The sequence below is a fragment of the Bos grunniens genome, chromosome 29 (genome assembly GCF_055505025.1).
Source record: "Bos grunniens cultivar Pamir isolate PY7600 chromosome 29, Bosgru_T2T1.0, whole genome shotgun sequence".
Classification (NCBI taxonomy): domain Eukaryota; kingdom Metazoa; phylum Chordata; class Mammalia; order Artiodactyla; family Bovidae; genus Bos; species Bos grunniens.
The window spans coordinates 33,746,836-33,765,221 of NC_141193.1; the positions used below are offsets into that span (position 1 = coordinate 33,746,836).

At 44.7% G+C, this 18,386-nt stretch overlaps 2 protein-coding genes across 3 annotated transcripts; one reads left to right on the forward strand and one right to left on the reverse strand.

Annotated features, from left to right (window-relative positions):
• Nucleotides 1-535: 535 nt before the first annotated feature.
• THRSP (thyroid hormone responsive) lies at nucleotides 536-6,196 on the forward strand. Of its 2 annotated transcripts, XR_015158164.1 has the most exons (3): nucleotides 536-1,033; nucleotides 1,369-1,466; nucleotides 5,546-6,196. XR_015158164.1 is itself a non-coding variant. In XM_086385774.1 (2 exons), exon 1 carries the CDS (start codon nucleotides 558-560, stop codon nucleotides 1,026-1,028), a length of 471 nt encoding a protein of 156 aa, XP_086241900.1. In that variant the 5' UTR covers nucleotides 536-557; the 3' UTR covers nucleotides 1,029-1,033; nucleotides 5,546-6,196. The 2 variants fall into 2 exon arrangements, 1 of the variants encoding a protein (XP_086241900.1); XM_086385774.1 differs by lacking the exon at nucleotides 1,369-1,466.
• A 1,926-nt stretch (nucleotides 6,197-8,122) lies between these two features.
• On the reverse strand, nucleotides 8,123-16,305 carry NDUFC2 (NADH:ubiquinone oxidoreductase subunit C2). Its single transcript, XM_086385775.1, has 3 exons — nucleotides 15,993-16,305; nucleotides 10,128-10,271; nucleotides 8,123-8,304 (listed from the first exon to the last, which is right to left on the reverse strand). Exons 1-3 carry the CDS (start codon nucleotides 16,159-16,161, stop codon nucleotides 8,255-8,257), a joined length of 363 nt encoding a protein of 120 aa, XP_086241901.1. The 5' UTR covers nucleotides 16,162-16,305; the 3' UTR covers nucleotides 8,123-8,254.
• Nucleotides 16,306-18,386: the final 2,081 nt, after the last annotated feature.

Below are 18,386 nucleotides of genomic sequence, written 5' to 3' on the forward strand. Positions count from 1 at the left end.
GTGAGCGCTCTTAAGAGTTAACTAGCAAACGATGACAACACACAACTGAGAAATTGCAGAACCAGACTTCTGGCTCCCATCTGAGAGCTCTTTGTCCCACATTAAGCCGTTTCATTGCGTGACCCTCTTCCCTAGTTCATTTCACAGCTGAGGCACCCAAATGAAAGAAGCAAGTTGGACATTAAGACACAGATAGCCAGTGGGCAGCTTGGTCTTAGGTGACCTGAGAGAATTAATTATTGCCTCAGGGTCAAGTGCACCAGCTGCCAAAGGAAAAGGCTGCCCTGTAAATGGCTCTGCAAGCTGATGAAGGAGGAGCCGGGCTCTTTCTGACGCAGTCACAGAACACTGAAATGACAGTCAGAAGTCTGGCAGTTCTGTTGCTGGGCAGATGGATCACCTGATACAGGACGTTGGGACCCAAGCCCTAGGATTGGCCTAAAAGAGGGCTGTGTTGACCTACTGGCTGGGTCTTGGCATCCTGTCAAACTGCTGTGCATACTGACATAAAAATAACAGCCTGGAAACAGAGGCCGAGGCAGTCTGCGGGACTCCATATGGAAGATAAAGCCATCATGCAGGCGCTGACCAAGCGCTACCCCAAGAACTGCCTGCTGACCGTCATGGACCGGTACCTGGCCGTGGTGCGCAACATGGAGCAGGTGGTGATGATCCCCAGTCTTCTGCGGGACATGCAGCTGAGCACACACGGGTACCATGCCCAGGCGGGCGCCTCCGATCTCTACAACTACTTCACCATGCTCAAGGCCATCCGCATGGATATGGAGCATGGGCTGCTGCCCCGGCAGGAGTGGCAGGCCAAGGTGGCAGGTGGCAAAGCCGAGGGAGCTGAGACTGAAGCTGGAGCGATGGAAGAGGCTGAGGAGGAGAGCGTGTTGGGGCAGCTGGACCTGGAAGCCCAGTTCCACCTGCACTTCGCTAGCCTTCATCATATCCTCACCCATCTTACCCTGAAAGCGGAGGAGGTGACAAGGAGATACCAGGAGAAAATGGGACAGGCCGTGTAGGAAAGGTAATGGTGGCCGTGCTAATGTCCACCGAGGGCATTCCAGGGGAGGAGAGGGAGCAATTGTGAACCCAGTGGGAAAGGGCGAGCCCGGCTCTCAGACAGCCACCCTCGCTTTTGAGTATTGAGACCACAACCCAGGAAGGCCCAAGGCCAGGCCTGTCTTACTCTCCTTCTGACCCAGAATTGGTGAGTAATCATGGTGAACTATTATGGAAACATAAGGAAAAGTGGTTGGTGTGTGCATGCCTTATGTGCACTTGTATGCATTTATTAGTAAGTATGCAAATATTTGGACTTCCCTGACAGTTCACACGGTAAAGAATCTGCTTGCATTGCAGGAGACCCGGGTTCAATCCAGGTCAGGAAGATCCCCTGAAGGGCATGGCTACCCACTCCAGTATTCTTGCCTGCAAAATTTCATGGACAGAGGACCCTGGTGAGCTACATTCCGCAGGGTTGCAAAGAGTCAGGCATGACTGAGCAACTAATATTTTGCATCACTTCATGTGAATATTTGGAGCTGTATGAACTGAACAAGTGTGTTCTCACCATTGACTTCTTTAAGAATCTGATTAAAGCCAAGGACTCTCTCCCCAGAGTCTAGGCATATAGACATATATATGACTGTATTTGCAACTTCAGAGGCCCATCCATGAATTCTAAAATAAGAACCTCTGATGTCACATATTAATAATAGCTTCTATTTGAGCATGTAATAAATGTCAATATAGTCCCTAAATGCTTGAGATAGGATGAACTCGTTTAATCTTCATAACAATTCTAGGAAGATGGGTTTTATTATTTCTATTTTATAAATGAAGAACCTTACCCAAGGCACGTGTTTATTCGGGTGTTGAATGTGAGTTTTGTGTGTGTGTGTGGCACTGCTTCCAACGTTTTTTCTAGTTATGGGATATGGAGAATTATATTTATATGGCATCTGGGATACATGGGTGAAGCTGCCGGGGTACATGACTGAGGCTGTTCACCAGAGTCCCGCAACTAGCAGAGGTGCTCTGGCCATCCCAAGTTGCAGCCAGCCAAGCGGAAAGTTAAAGGACCACCTTGTGGACACTCTAACTTGTACTAGGCACACCAGCGTGGAGGCATGCCTGCTGGGAAGCCCAGTTGAGAGGACATATACATACATGTTGGGATCTGAGCCCAGAAGGGCTGGGGTTGTGAGGTGTAGGTGAAGGAAGCTAGACAAGCAGGTGGTGGTGCCACACAGGGTAGGAGGTTGGAAGGGGATCTGGGACGGTCTTGGGTGGGTCACTCCTGGGTAGATGGGAGAAATTTGGCCACAACACCTGCCAATTTTGATCCTGTGTCACATGCCAGCCCTGTTCCCATTAGCTGGCTTCATCGGTGATAAACCATGTCCATGTCCGTGGGAATCTCAAAGCACCCGATGTAAGTATTTGGGCAGAATTTTTATCCTCATTTTACCTGTAAGAAAATTAAATCCAGATAGAGGAAGTGTCTCACCCAAAGTCACATAATTGTTTAGTCGCTAAGTTGTGTCCATCTCTTTTGACCCTATGGACTGTAGCCCACCAGGCTCCTCTGTCCATGGGGTTTCCCAAGCAAGAATACTGGAATGGGTTGCCATTTCCTTCTCCAGGGGATCTTCTTGACCCAGGGATTAAACCTGAGTCTTCTGCATTGCAGGCAGATTCTTTACTGCTGAGCTACCAGTGAAACCCCGCATAATTGGTAAGGGGATAAAAAAAGCAAGACTGGCCCCAGAGCTGGGCATTCTTTTTTTTTTGGCTGTGCTGGGTCTTTGTTGCTGCACGGACTTTCTCTGGTTGTAGTGCACGGGTTTCTCACTGGGGTAGCTTCTATTTTTTTTTTTACAGTAAATGTGAAAATACTTGGACATTTTTATCTTTGTTTAGTTTTGGCTGCACTGGGTGTCCATTGCTGCATGCAGGCATTCTGTAGTTGCGGTGAGTGTGGCTGACTCTAGCTGTGGTGCGCGGGCTTCTCACCGCAGTGGCTCCTCTTGTTGCAGAGCATGGGCTCCAGGGTGCACAGGGCTAAGTAGTCGTGCGCACAGGCTTAGTGGGATCTTCCCGGGATCTAACCTGTGTCCCCTGCATTGGCAGGCTGATTCTTAACCACTGGACCATAGGGGAAGCCCCTGGGGTAGCTTCTCTTGTTGTAGAGCAAGGCTGTAGGTGTGTGGGCTCAGTAGTTGTGGCACACGGGCCTAGTTGCTCCGTGGCATGTGAAATCTTCCCGGACCAGGGATCAAACCTGTGTCCTCTGCACTAGCTGGCAGATTCCTAACCAGGGAAGTCTGATCTGGGTGTTCTTTCCGTCAGATTTAGTCTCTGCCATATTTCCTGAGGCTACTCTGTAATGATGGGTAGTACACATGGACCCTAAATACACAGTCTAGAGAGTTCTGCTCAGTCATTTTCCCTTTCCCTATCTCAAACCTGGGCTTCCCAGGTGGCTCAGTGGTAAAGAATCTGCTTGCCAATGTAGGAGACTTGAGTTAAATCCCAGGGTCAGGAAGATTCCCTAGAGAAGGCAATTGCAATCCTCCCCAGTATTCTTGCCTGGAAAATCCCATGGACAGAGGAACCTGGGGGCTACAGTCCATGTGGTTGAAAAAGTTGGACATGACTCAGTGACTAAACAACTTCAAACCTGCACCCAAACTGCCAACTTCAACCCTGTGTCCCTCTCCTCTTGAAGCTCCCTGAGTGGCCTTTCAGAGGTTCTTCTTGACTGTAAGGGGGCTGGGTCAAGAGCTCTGGGTTCAAGTTCTGATCCCACCTCTAATGAGCTGTGCAGCCTTGCTTTTGCTCACTTCTCTGGGTTTCAGTTTATTCACTGAATAATAAAGGTATTAGTAAAAGGATTGGCACTTGAACAGGTTTATAGTTTAAAATTACTTGCATATCAATGATCTAATGAAATTACAATTCCCTTTAACACATGAAAAAACCTGGAGGTCTGAGAGAGAAAATGAGTCTGAGGTTACTCAGGAAATGGCAAAGCCAAGATGTGAATGGACCCTGGCCTAACTCACATCTAATTCCTTTCCTCTACACTACAGATTTCCTTAGCACTGTAGAATTCTGCAGCAAGGGCTGGAGGTAAGAATTAGGGATGGCAGAGCAGTGAGATACATCACTCCTTGACCTGCCAAACCTCTTGGAAGACAAGAGCAGCCAGTTTTACACTGTAACACACTTCAACACACTCTAACTTGTTTTTTGTGGTGGCTGAAGCAACAGTTAGAACTGGACATGGAACAACAGACTGGTTCCAAATAGGAAAAGGAGTACGTCAAGGCTGTACATTGTCACCCTGCTTATTTAACTTCTATGCAGAGTACATCATGAGAAACGCTGGGCTGGAAGAAATACAAGCTGGAATCAAGATTGCCGGGAGAAATATCAATCACCTCAGATATGCAAATGACACCACCGTTATGGCAGAAAGTGAAGAGGAACTAAAAAGCCTCTTGATGGAAGTGAAAGTGGAGTGAAAAAGTTGGCTTAAAGCTCAACTTTCAGAAAACGAAGATCATGGCATCCGGTCCCATCACTTCATGGGAAATAGATGGGGAAACAGTGGAAACAGTGTCAGACTTTATTTTTCTGGGCTCCAAAATCACTGCAGATGGTGACTGCAGTGAAATTAAAAGACGCTTACTCCTTGGAAGGAAAGTTATGTCCAACCTAGATAGCATATTGAAAAGCAGAGACATTACTTTGCCAACAAAGGTCCATCTAGTCAAGGCTATGGTTTTTCCAGTGGTCATGTATGGATGTGAGAGTTGGACTGTGAAGAAGGCTGAGCGCCGAAGAATTGATGCTTTTGAACTGTGGTGTTGGAGAAGACTCTTGAGAGTCCCTTGGACTGCAAGGAGATCCAACCAGTCCATTCTGAAGGAGATCAGCCCTGGGATTTCTTTGGAAGGAATGCTGCTAAAGCTGAAACTCCAGTACTTTGGCCATCTCACGCGAAGAGCTGACTCACTGGAAAAGACTGATGCTGGGAGGGATTGGGGGCAAGAGGAGCAGGGGACGACAGAGGATGAGATGGCTGGATGGCATCACTGACTCTATGGACATGAGTCTAAGTGAACTCCAGGAGTTGGTGATGGACAGGGAGGCCTGGCGTGCTGTGATTCATGGGGTTGCAAAGAGTCGGACACGACTGAGCGACTGAACTGAACTGAACAAAAGTTAAAAAAAAAAAAAAAAAAATCTAGCTTCTTGTCCTGGCTCTGCACTGATCTCTTTATGCCCTGGACAACTTATTTCACCTTTCTGTAGTTTTCCTGCTAGTAAAAGGTAGAGATGAAGCTAGATGATGTATTGCAGCTCTGACAACCAGATTCTTCTCATAGTGCTGTAAGGCCACTACGGTTTTTCTACAAACAGCACCCTTGCACTTTTTCAATAGGTTTCCTATTTCAATAGACATGTGACAGCACTTTAATGGTGTGAACTTATACTGACTTGTTTTTTTAAATTTGTGCACCCACAGCTTACTCCACATGATAGAAGGCAGTCCCTGTGATGAAGACATGGTGCAGTTTGCTAGCTTGATGACGCTAAGACCAGAAAGACCTGGACCTGCAACTACAAGCGATGATTTGGATGTCTGGGAATCCTCCCTACCTTCCTCTGAGCACCAGTTCCTGGACTCATCACTGCATCACTGTTAGGCTGCCTGCTGCTGTTCACAACTCCTCGCTCCTCTTACTAGCTTGGGGTGGAAGCCAGTGATTCATGAGGGACCACATGTCTGTCACCTGGTCAGTGTGTTACAGTAGAAACAGAAGTTCTAGCATCTGACTAACCAAAGTTCACATCCTTCTCTCTTGGCAGTCATTAACTGCAATTGTGGCCTAAATTTCCTCATCTATAAAATGGAGATGGTGTTACCTATCTCATGAAGTTGCTTTGAAAATTAAACAGTAAGTCAAAAGCATCTGGCATGTGAGAGCTAATATTATAGGTCTATTTTTCCTCCCACCCTCAACTTCTATTTGTTCTAGTCCTTCCTTACTTTCTACCCTACAGAACTAAGAAGCCGAGTCCTCAACTCTGAGTGGTTCACACTCCTATGCCTATTGAGCAGAGATAAACTATAAACTTATTTATTGCAGCAATAAAAATATCTTGTATTTGTACATATCTTTATTAACTTCTAAAGTGCTTTCTCAGACATGATTTCATTTTTAACAAGTAGGACTCAAGAGAAGAGAGGTGGAACCATGTGATTTTGTCCATCTGCTTATATTCATACTGCCACCTAATCTCAAATCACATGTAAACAATTTTATTAATCTCCAAAACCTAATCTGATTATGAAATCTGAGCTTAGAAACAAAAACTTTGGACAAGTTTTTGGACTTGATAAGCCATAAAGAGTAAAACCTCATTCTAGTTATGTGGGATCTTTTACTTCTAATCCACTGTAGATGGGCTTCTCTGGGGGCTCAGATGGTAAACAATCTGCTTGCAATGCAGGAGACCCAGGTTCAATCCCCTGGAGAAGGGAACGGCTACTTACTCCAGTATTCTTGCCTGGAGAATTTCATGGACAGAGGAGCCCCGAGGGCTACAGTACATGGGGTTGCAAAGAGTCGGACGCAACTTAGCAACTAACACTTTCACTTTCCACTGTAAACAGTGTTAGCTACTGAGCTCACTTTCCCCAGGATGTCCCAACTAAGAGCTGAGACCTCTTTGCTGTATCAGTCTCCTAGCTATTCTCCTGGCTGTGAGTTTCCTCCTTTTAAACCACCCTCTATGGTGTTGCGGAGAGCTCAGCAATATAACCATGACCATGTTCAGATCACATCAGTCGCTCAGTCATGTCCGACTCTTTGCGACCCCATGAATCGCAGCACGCCAGGCCTCCCTGTCCATCACCAACTCCCAGAGTTCACTGAGACTCACGTCCATGGAGTCAGTGATGCCATCCAGCCATCTCATCCTCTGTCGTCCTCTTCTCCTCCTGCCCCCAATCCTTCCCAGCATGAGTCTTTTCCAATGAGTCAACTCTTCACATGAGGTGGCCAAAGTACTGGAGTTTCAGCTTTAGCAGCATTCCTTCCAAAGAAATCCCAGGGCTGATCTCCTTCAGAATGGACTGGTTGGATCTCCTTGCAGTCCAAGGGACTCTCAAGAGTCTTCTCCAACAACACAGTTCAAAAGCATCAATTCTTCGGCACTCAGCCTTCTTCACAGTCCAACTCTCACATCCACACATGACCACAGGAAAAACCACAGCCTTGACTAGATGAACCTTTGTTGGCAAAGTAATGTCTCTGCTTTTGAACATGCTATCTAGGTTGGTCATAACTTTCCTTCCAAGAAGTAAGAGTCTTTTAATTTCATGGCTGCAATCGCCATCTGTAGTGATTTTGGAGCCCAGAAAAATAAAGTCTGACACTGTTTCCACTGTTTCCCCATCTATTTCCCATGAAGTGGTGGAACCGGATGCCATGATCTTTGTTTTCTGAAAGTTGAGCTTTAAGCCAACTTTTTCACTCTCCACTTTCACTTTCATCAAGAGGCTTTTGAGTTCCTCTTCACTTTCTGCCATAAGGGTGGTGTCAGCTGCATATCTGAGGTTATTGATATTTCTCCCGGCAATCTTGATTCCAGTTTGTGTTTCTTCTCTGTTTAAAATCCTTTAGTGACCTTCTACTACCTAAAATCGAGTCAAAATTATTCTACATGACTCACAAAACCGTCCATCATCTGGCTTGCTTGGTTCACTCTGTAGTAGAACTGGAGCAGGTGAAACTCTTCTGTAAAAGGCCATATATTAAATAGTTCAGGCTTCACAGACCATAAGGTCTCTGTCATAACCACTCAACTCTGCTGCAGAAGGAAGCAGCCATTAACATGTAAACAAATGAGCCTGGTTGTGTTCAATAAAACTGGACTGGCAGTGAGCCAGATGTGGCCCACAGGCTATTAGACTGCCAACTCTGAACTAGAACTAAACTCCATTTTAAAATCTGCCAGATGTCTTCTCAAAACTAGCTAAATGGAAACTGACCATTCTCTGATAAACTGTTTTTTTGACAAAAAGGAGTCAGAGCGCTTATAATGACCATTTTAATCACAAGGTGTTAACGTTAAGAGATTAACATAAACTTCAGATATCATAGAAACGGTTCAACAAAATACAGAAATAACTGGTATCAATTAAACCGGAGCAAGCATTTTGGAGACTTCAACGCACTGGATGGAATTCTTCAAAAACTTCCCCATAAGTTTTCTTATCTATAAAAAGAAAAATCACAAAAGATTTTAAAATCATGTTTAAAAAATCATACTTCCTAAAGAAACATTAACACTTAATATTCTTATAGGAACTGCTTTATTTTCTAGTCCTCAACCCAGCTTCCCAACCAGGCATTTTGTTCCACTGAATGAAGAACTGCTTTGAGTCTATGGTGATGTCCAGATGGTTGTCTAGAGAGGCAAAGTGCTGTCAGAGGGATCCTGGCTGAAGGAGTGGAAGCAGGATTGAACAGGGAGCGGCCCGGAGCTGAGGTGGTCAAGCTTTCCATGGCTGCACTATTGGTGCAGAAGGCTCTTTGCACACCTGCCAGTAATCTGCTGCTCAGAGAGAATGAGCCTGTGAGGCTACACGCACTGTCAGAGGGAGTTAGTGGAAACATACAGGCAAAGAGCCAGAGGTATGGGTCGAAGGACTAACTGCCACTGGGTCTCCCTCTTAGAAATCACTATTCCCAAGATCCTTCCATCTCCAACATCCAGCAATCCTGACTATTCCCATCCCAGACACAGCCACTATTCATGGCTTTGTACATGGCTTTACTGCAAAAAAAAAGCCGTACCCTTCTGATCCACCACAAACATCACATATATGACTGAAGGATAAGGAAATTATTATTAAGAATCATACAATTTCAGAGTTAAGTAGGACCTTACAGATCACCATTCAGTCTGATGAGATTTAAAATGCTTAAATTGAAATGCTTACATATTTACATAAATAGGAAAATCTAAAAATCTATAAAATTACAAGTTTAAAAATTTCCTACACTCATTCATTCACGTATGCAAATATCTATATTGCATATTTGTATAAAATATAAACAAGAAAACAGCTGTATTACAGTTACATTCATAGTTGCACAAAGATAAGTAGAGTGTGGTCAGAAAATTCCTGTCTATAGCACGATGACTCTTGAGTAGGAATCTGTAGGTGCACAGGGTGGAGATGGGGCAGGAGGAAGACTCAGGGGCACCGCATGCACGCAGTGACACAGGGCAGGCTCAGGACAGCATTTCAAGGGGCACGAGCTGAGTGACACAAGATGAGGCAGGGTTCTGTGTAGGTCAGGCCAGGCATTATTTATTAAATGCCTACTATGTGTAGGTTCTGGGCTGGAGGCGGGAGAAACAAAGATGAAGCTTCAGTCCAGTGAGGAACACAGTCTGTATGTGTAATGGGGTGGATAAAAGTCTAAGTTAAGTGTTTATACCAGGCAATCAGCCTGGGGGGAAAAAGCCATCTTAATGGAGTCTTGATTTTATCCAAAAGGTAATGGATAGCTATTTAAGCATATCCATATTTATCCAGAGAGATGTGATTTTTGCTAAGAACAAAAGCAGAGGCAAGCTGGAGGCAAGTGCAGGAGTCTACACAAGAGATTACCAGGGCCTGAACCAGGGTGGTGGCAGTGGCAGAGAGGAGAGTTCAGAGTTGAGAATTATTTAGGGATTAGAACGGTAAGATTTGATGACTAATGAGAAGTCAGAGACAGCTGTGAAGACGATTCCCAGGCTTCTGGCTGGAGCACCCAGGTGGGCGGTAATGCCATTCACTGGAGCAGGACACAGAAGCCCAGGAGGTCTGGGTGAGCAGGGGGGACGTGAGTCCTGTTTGCTGTTTGAGGGACGCAGAAGTGCTCAGCCAGAAACTGGATATATGAATTCAAGAGAATTTTGGTCTACAGACAAAGAGGCGGAAGTCAACAGAACACAGAAGGCCTGAAGTCACAGGCATGCGAAAGATTAACTAGGGAGAATGGCACAGAGCAAGAAAGAAGTTTTCTACAATGAACTTGAAATACCTTTTTCAGGAAAATCCTCTGGATGTGACTTTATATATGAGAACATATCGTGGTCCCTCACAGCATACATATAGTCTTGACGTTTTAAAAGATAATATCCAACAAAAACAAAGGAAGTAATATATAGAAGCTGGCGATGCAAACCTGAAATCGAAACCACAAATTCCAAAGAAAGCAAAAATCAGTCTTGTGTGTTAAAAATCACATTTTTAATGTTTTAGATACATAGTTTGTAATTTCTTCCAACATTCTTAAAAAAAAAAAAAAACAGCTGTTGCATATGGGTATTTTGAACACACAGCTATGACCATGGAACATCTTCCTAAGGATATCTGGCAACTATGAAAAGCAACATTTTGTCTACAAATGTAACTATCAACAGAACCTAAAATTTTTTAAATTCATGTTTTATAAGTTTCTTCAAGGATAAAGGTGGATAAGCACAAAAACTTGAATGATAGACTGACAAAGGAAAAAAAAAAAGCTCTTCTTTTTTAATAGGTTCACTTTAGACCTTAGACTTACACTAACCTGCATTCCAGGACATGTTCAGGACATGATGAGTAGAGGTTAAAGCCCTCTACAAATGGTCTAAGAGCAGTTTGGTTTGTCTCCAAATACCAATTTATATTTACATATCTAGTGGTTACTAAAACAGTACACTGTACTACAAATACATCTCATTCTCTTGTATCCTCTGAATTTTCTAATTTTGCAAGTACTACCTATTCAAAAACTATCTCTAAAAAAATCATCCTACTGGGACGTCCCTGGAGGTCCAGTGGTTAAGACTCCATGCTTCTACTGCAGGCGGTGTGCACTCGATTCCTGGTCAGGGAACTAAAATCCCACACGCTATTCAGCACAGCAAAAAAATAAAATCATCCTGTTATAATAAGACTGGAGAGGATCAAATCACATGATCTACAAAGCCAAAATTTTAAATGTGAAGGGGAGATCCAAAGGTATTAACTTTATATAATTTTTTTTTTTTTTTACAAAAGGCTAAGTGTAGATTTTATAGCTATGCCTATTCCCAGCCATTCTCGTATCCCACACAGGCTTTCATTCCTATAGTTTTATCTATTACCCAAGTACTGGTAACCCATTAGTAACGTCCGACTCAGATACCTATCTGAACAAATATATCCAAATATCTGACAGATACGATAACCTGGATTCTCCCAAACCAACTCAGTTCCTTCCTATTCATATCTTTTTCCTGAAAGACCATTTACCCAGAAATCCAAGTCCTGGGTAATAAGCATACTAATTATCATTTTTTTTTCCACCCTTATCCTCTACATTCAGTCACTGTCAATTCTACCTAATAAATATTTCCTTAACTCATGCTCATTTATATAACTGGTTTACCTTTCATCTCATTTTCTACTCCACATTGATTCCAGCTTTTACCCTGTCACTAGAGGAATTTTTACTAAAACACAAATTAGTTCGTCAGTCCTTTCTTCAATGATGGTTAACAAGACCCCAATCTCCCGCAGGTGACCTCCAGGCCCTTCATGAGCTGACTCCTCCACCTTCATCTTCTGACACTCCCTGGTATACATATTGTGCCCAGCAACACTGAACTACTTCTAATTCCTCACATAACCTAGGCTCCTTCATACTTCTATACATCATGTACTGATTACTTCTCTGCCCAGCAATGTCCTGATCCTTCAAGGCTTAACTCACACAACACTTCTGCTAAGAAGCCTTCCTAAAACTTTCCTGGAGTTAAAAGGATGAATTCATCCCTCATGATATGTAAACTGCTACAGTAATTATTTCTCCCTCTACTACCAGGCAAAGTCAATGGTTCGCTCATCTTTATATATTAGCACACAGACAGCACTTAATAAATATGCAATAAATGGATGAATGGCCTTGGGCAAATCAATTTACTACCTCTAAAACAAAGATAATAATACCTAACCGTTTTTCACAGTAGTTATTAAAAGTGTTTTGGGAAAAATTGTAAAACAATAAAAATACAAAATATCACTATGATCTTGGATTGGACAGCACTCAGACTATTGTGCATTCTCCCTTACCCCGAAAGCAGCTTCCCTGATAGCTCAGTTAGTAAAGAATCTGCCTGCAATGCAGGAGACCCTGGTTCGATTCCTGGGTTGGGAAGATACCCTGGAGAAGATAGGCTAGCCACTCCAGTATTCCTGGGTTTCCCTTGTGGCTCAGCTGCTAAAGAATCCGCCCGCAATGCGGGAGACCTGGGTTCAACCCCTGGGTTGGGAAGATCCCCTGGAGAAGGGAAAGGCTACCCACGTCAGTATTCTGGCCTGGAGAATTCCATGAACTCTATAGTCCATGGGATCACAAAGAGTAGGACACGACCAAGCAATTTCACTTCACTTCACTTTACCCAGAAAGGAGATTCCCAGGTGGCACTAGTGGTAAAGAACCCACTTGTCAATGCAGGAGACATAAGAGATGCAGGTTCGATTCCTGGGTCAGGAAGATCCCCTGGAGGAGAGCATGACAACCCACTCCAATATTCTTGCCTGGAGAATCCCATGGACAGAGGAGCCTGGTGGGCTACAGTCCATGGGGTCACAAAGAGACACGACTGAACTGACTTAGCACTGAATAGCACAGCACTTACCCCAGCCACTGCTTCCCCTAATGAGCCACCTGTAATACCACAAAGTGTGCTGCGTTTTCCCATGTGCCACTGGACTACACAGATAACAGACCCAGACTCTCTGTGTTTACCCATATCCTGCACAGAAGATAGGCATGGCCTGGCCTCTTCTCAAGTCCCCATTTCCCTAGCCTCTTCTCTTTCAGCAGTGGTCTCCCTCTCACCATATACACAATCCCTTCACAATCATTTTCCTCTTTTTTCCTTTACTCAGTTGACCTAAACTTGAAAGCCACAGTGCTCTTTGCAGAACACAATAATTACTCTTACCTTAGACTAGAAATCAATACAGATGAAGTTTTGCAGACTACACTTATATACTAAGTCTAACTTTAGGGCAGGTGAGCGGTATCCAGAAACAAGGGTTTAAAAATAGGTGATGGGAGAAAAGCTTAAGAAAAAACTGTATTTAATATTTTCTGTGTTCTTGAAAAAGATCTGCACAGATATCCCAACTACCTAGAGAATGCCAGATACTCTCCATGGTCACAGCTGGAAAAAACCCACCATGTATTCCTCCTTCCCCATTCCTCCTACTCTATCTGTATAAGTTTGTATCAGAATTCATCTTTTTCATAGATATGCCCATCTGGTTTGTAAATCTCTGGATGGTTCTATATTTCCTTGTTATCTACACATTCATTCAATAAATACTCACTGAGCATTACTATTCGGCAGACATTGAACTAGATAAATACAGTATGCATTCAATAAATGCTGCTGAGGGTAACGATTTCAATAAAGTTCTCAAGGCCTGAATTTTCCAAAGCAACAAGGGAAACTCAGGAACTCTGACCCCTAGGCCTGGGCTACGTGCTTTACATTCATCATCCCCCCTAGTTCTCACAGCCACACAAAGAGGTAGATACCATCCCTATTTCACAGATGAGGAAACTAAAGCTCACAGAAATAAGTAACTTCTCCAGAATCAAATGGTGAGTAGGGAGGAGGAGGTGCATCAAATTCGAAAGCTTGTGCTCTTAACCACTATGTTCTTCGGTCTCCCAGAAAAGGCACAAAACATTCTTTGACAACAGCAAGGTGAGATTAAGTGATACAAACTTCAAATTTCAGCCAATCTTTTCTTCTTCTGGAACACCATCTCTCTGATCTGAACCTTCTTCAGACTCCTAAAGTACTGTCTGCTCACCCAGCTATCAAAACACCTGTCACGCCTAGACTCATACCTGCTTGTCTCACTGACCCAATTAGGAGTTCCTCAAGAGCAGGTCAGTATTTCTCCTCCCATACCCAATGTGTAACACTGCCTGGCACAGAGAAAAAGCTCAGTCAGGACTCAACAAATATACAGTAAACTGTGCAACAAGAGCTAAGCAAAGGGAAACCTGTTAGCACCTTCTGTGTGCCAGGCATTTACCTATAGATCTCACTTAATTCTCACAAAAAAATTTGCAAAGATGAATTATTCTCACTTTATAGGTGAGGAAACTTAAGCTCTGATCAAGTAACTTGCCCAAAGTGACAGAAATGGGAAGCAGTGGGGCCAGGCCATTTAACTCCAAAGTGGACCTCTTTCCATTACACCAAGTAACAGGCCTGGGCAGTGTGGAGTTGTGATAAAAAGGGAGAACACTCCATAGTTCCTAGTGGCAGAAATGGACAAAGATCACTCATTTCTGTGGAGTGGGGTCATGTCCAAGGCAGATGGGGTTTCAAGTCTATTTGAGCCCTGGAAATGCTGACATCTGGTGGGTTGGGAGTCAACCTCCAGGCATACATACACCTGGGAGGCAAAAGAGGCACAAGGGAGTGATATCTGGTTGCCTGAAAGAGTGTAAGTTGCTCAGTCATGCCCGACTCTTTGCCACCCCATGGATTGTAGCCGGCCAACTCCTCTGTCCATGGAACACTCCAGGCAAGAATACTGGAGTGGGTTGCCATTTCCTTCTCCTGTTTCCTGAACCACTGAATTAGTTTTTTTCCTAACTGGGCTTTTTGGCTCCAGTTTCTAACAAAGTCAACCTTTTAAAACACAAGTCCAATCACTGTATTTCCTTGGCAGCTTTCAAAAATTATGTAAGGTTCCCGACTGCCTGGAGAATAAATGGCCACAATCTACCTAAATCTTTGCTGCCTTATCACCCTACTCTGCACTTACTCATCATCAACTGCCCTCCCATCCCCATGCTCTTGCTTCCATTCACTCTCGGTAGCTTCCCATGGCCTGGAAGGCTCTCTCCAAGAATTCCTCTGACAGATCATGGCTAAATTCAAAAATATCTCTTATAAAGTTTCCCTCTTTTCCCTTGGGAAATCCAGACTTTAGCACAGCTACTGTGTCTCTTGGGCTTCCCAGGTGGCTCAGAGGTAAAGAATCTGCCTGCCAATGCAGGGGATGCAGGTTCCATCCCCAGGTGAGGAAGATCCCTTGGAGAAAGAAACAGCAACCCACTCCAATATTCTTGCCTGGAGAATTCCATGGACTGAGGAGCCAGGCTGGACCCATGGGGGTCGCAGAGTCAGACACGACTGGGCACGCACACAGTGTGTCACTTATTATCACGGCTGGTCTCCGACAGGTGGACACGGACTTACTGGGAAAGACAGCCTGCTACTCAATGTGAGGTCCCCAGACCAGCAGTGTCTGGGAGACTGGGACCACGAGGCCTTTCTCTCTCCAGGGCTAATGAATCAGAATCTGCATTTTAACAAGACCCTCAACTTATCAGTATGCACATTAAATCTGAGAAGTGCTGGTTCTCAAAGTAGACTCTTGGGGTTTACAAACAGACTGTGCTACTAACGACCTTGGTCAGGCTGCTTTAACCTTTCTAAGGCTGTTTCCCCACTGTGGCTAATGCTCCCCGCTCTGTCTTATCCCATGGCGTTTGATGACTAAATGCTATAACGTAGGTTTAGTAGAGCACTGGATAGACTGAGAGCTAATTTTTGCACCCCTACAAAACTAAATCAGAGGGGAGCAAGCAGTTCCGTCCGGGGTCCTTCACAGACTCACTGCGAGGTCGTGGGTTGCACTGCATCTGTTTCCTGAAATGACACTCTAGCCGGCCCGATTCTGAGAAGCTCAAGGGGAGCGGATACCTGAGACAGGCGAGACAGGGCCAGTTAACGCGAAAAGGCCCGGAAAAGCGGAGGCACCCAGGCAGCCTAAGGCAGAGCCGGCCCTCAGCCCTACGACCCCAGCTCCTCCCGGCCGATCCCGTCCGCGCAGCCCTCACCGGCCGACAGCACCGGCCTCCGCCGGATCGCGTTATCAATCAGGCCGGAGCAGTAGCCCAAGAAGCCTACGAAGGCGAGCCGCGGGTCCGTCAGTTTCGGCGGCGGCAGGCTCCGGGCCTCATCAGGCAGGAACTGGAAGGTAGCTCGGCCCTGCCGTCCAGTCATCATTGTGACGCCGTTCCCACTTGAGGCCTGGCCTCAGGCCTTCAACTACAAAGACCACAGGGACCACTGCAGGGCCCCAGGCTGAAGATTTCACCTCCGAGCGCTAGGCTGAAGGGCATGGCGCAGGGCGGTGCGGCACGCAAAGGCTTCCCCGGGCGCGCTGCTGCCGGAATCGCGCGCGCGAGGTTCCGGGCTACTAAGTATCCCATGTCGCTAGTCTCCCGGGCGGCGCTAAAGCCACAAGTAGAAGTTCGGGGGTTAGGTACCTATCGAGCACTACAATAAACGAGCCAAACCCGGAGAAGACTAGGAGACGTTGCTTTTTTCACCCAGTCTCCCTTGCCCGCTGGAGAAGGAAACGGCAACCCACTCCAGTGCTCTTGTCTGGAGAATCCCATGGACAGAGAGAAGCCTGGTGAGCTACAGTCCATGGGGACGCAGTCAGACACGACCGAGCGACTAACGCACACCCTTGCCCGCAATTGTCTCTCCTTCCTCCGCCCTAGAGTGTTCCTTCGGCAAGAATTTATTTTTGTATCCAAAACCCCACGTAGGCTTGATGGGTAGTTTTAAGCAACGTACTTAATTGACATCAAATAAAAACGAGTTTTCTTTTTCTGAGTTTCCCGTCGTTCATCTGCATAGGAACACCCTTCACAAAGCCTAAAATTAAGGTCCAGCCAGCCATAAAGAATTCGGAGAATCCCAGGGCTGGATCATTTAGCTAAACTCTCGAAATTCAGTCTGGGTCTTTAGGTCCTTGCACGTCGCTGAGGGACGAGGTGTTTCCTAAAGTTTTGAAGAATGGAAGAAAAAAAAAAGAGAGAGAGAATCTATAATATTCTGCCAAGTAATTGTCCAGTCTCTGGTCACCTGCCTCCAACTCCGATCTTTGAAAAGCTCTCTGTTTAGACAGCCCTTGTTTAGACAGCTGAAATGTCTTCAACATTTTACTTAGAAGAATGCTGATTAAACCAGAGGTTAACGCAAAGCTGTATGCCTCAGGTATTGATTTCCAAAGTGGAAGAATTAAGTATCAGCTAATAAAGGATGAGACTCTTATGCCTACAAAAGGACTCCCAGATCTGTAACATTTAAAGTTAGGATCTTCCAAAGGAATGTATATTGGAACAGTTTCTTGAAGTTTAAGCTGTTTGACATAGTAATTACCTGAGAATCTGCCTTATGTAAATACCAGTGTGACACATGAAAGAGGTTTTTTTTTTTTTTTTTTTCCCACAGTCTTTTAAATTTTATTTATTTAGCTGCGCCTTGGTTGCTGCCAGCGGATTTTTCTCTAGTTGTGGGTCAGGGTTTAGTTGCCTATTAGCAAGTGGGGCCTTAGTTCCTTGCCCAGGGATCTAACCTGTATCTGCTGTATTGGAAGGTGGATTCCTAACCAGGGAAGAAGTCTTTGCACACTCTTTTTATTTTTTTTTAAACCATAGTGTTTCTTTTAAAATTATACCAAAAGAGTGAAAACCATAAAAAATCTACCTTCAGTTCAGTTCAGTTGCTCAGTTGTGTCCGACTCTTTGCGACCCCATGAATTGCAGCACGCCAGGCCTCCCTGTCCATCACCAACTCCCGGAGTTCACTCAGACTCATGTCCATCAAGTCAGTGATGCCATCCAGCAATCTCATCCTCTGTCGTCCCCTTCTCCTCCTGCCCCCAATCCCTCCCAGCATCAGAGTCTTTTCCAATGAGTCAACTCTTCGCATGAGGTGGCCAAAGTACTGGAGTTTCAGCTTTAGCATCAGTCCTTCCAAAGAACACCCAGGGCTGATCTCCTTCAGAATGGACTGGTTGGATCTCCTTGCAGTCCAAGGGACTCTCAAGAGTCTTCTCCAACACCACAGTTCAAAAGCATCAATTCTTCGGCGCTCAGCTTTCTTCACAGTCCAACTCTCGCATCCATACATAGAATTATGTTAATTTTGAATACTAGATGATGTTAGGCAAACACAAATATTCAATATTGCTTAAATATTCTTCTCCACAGTCTTCTCGGTCCACTCTCTCTCTCTTTTAAGAAACTTAAGACCTACAAAAACAAAAAATACAAAGAACAGTATAACAAATACCCATATGCTGTCACCCAGAATTGTTAATATTTTGTCATATTTTAAAAGGAAATAAAACACTATAAATATAGAACCCTTTCCCATCCTCCTCGGAGACAATCATGAGTTTAGTATACACTTACAGTTCACTTTTTATATTTTTA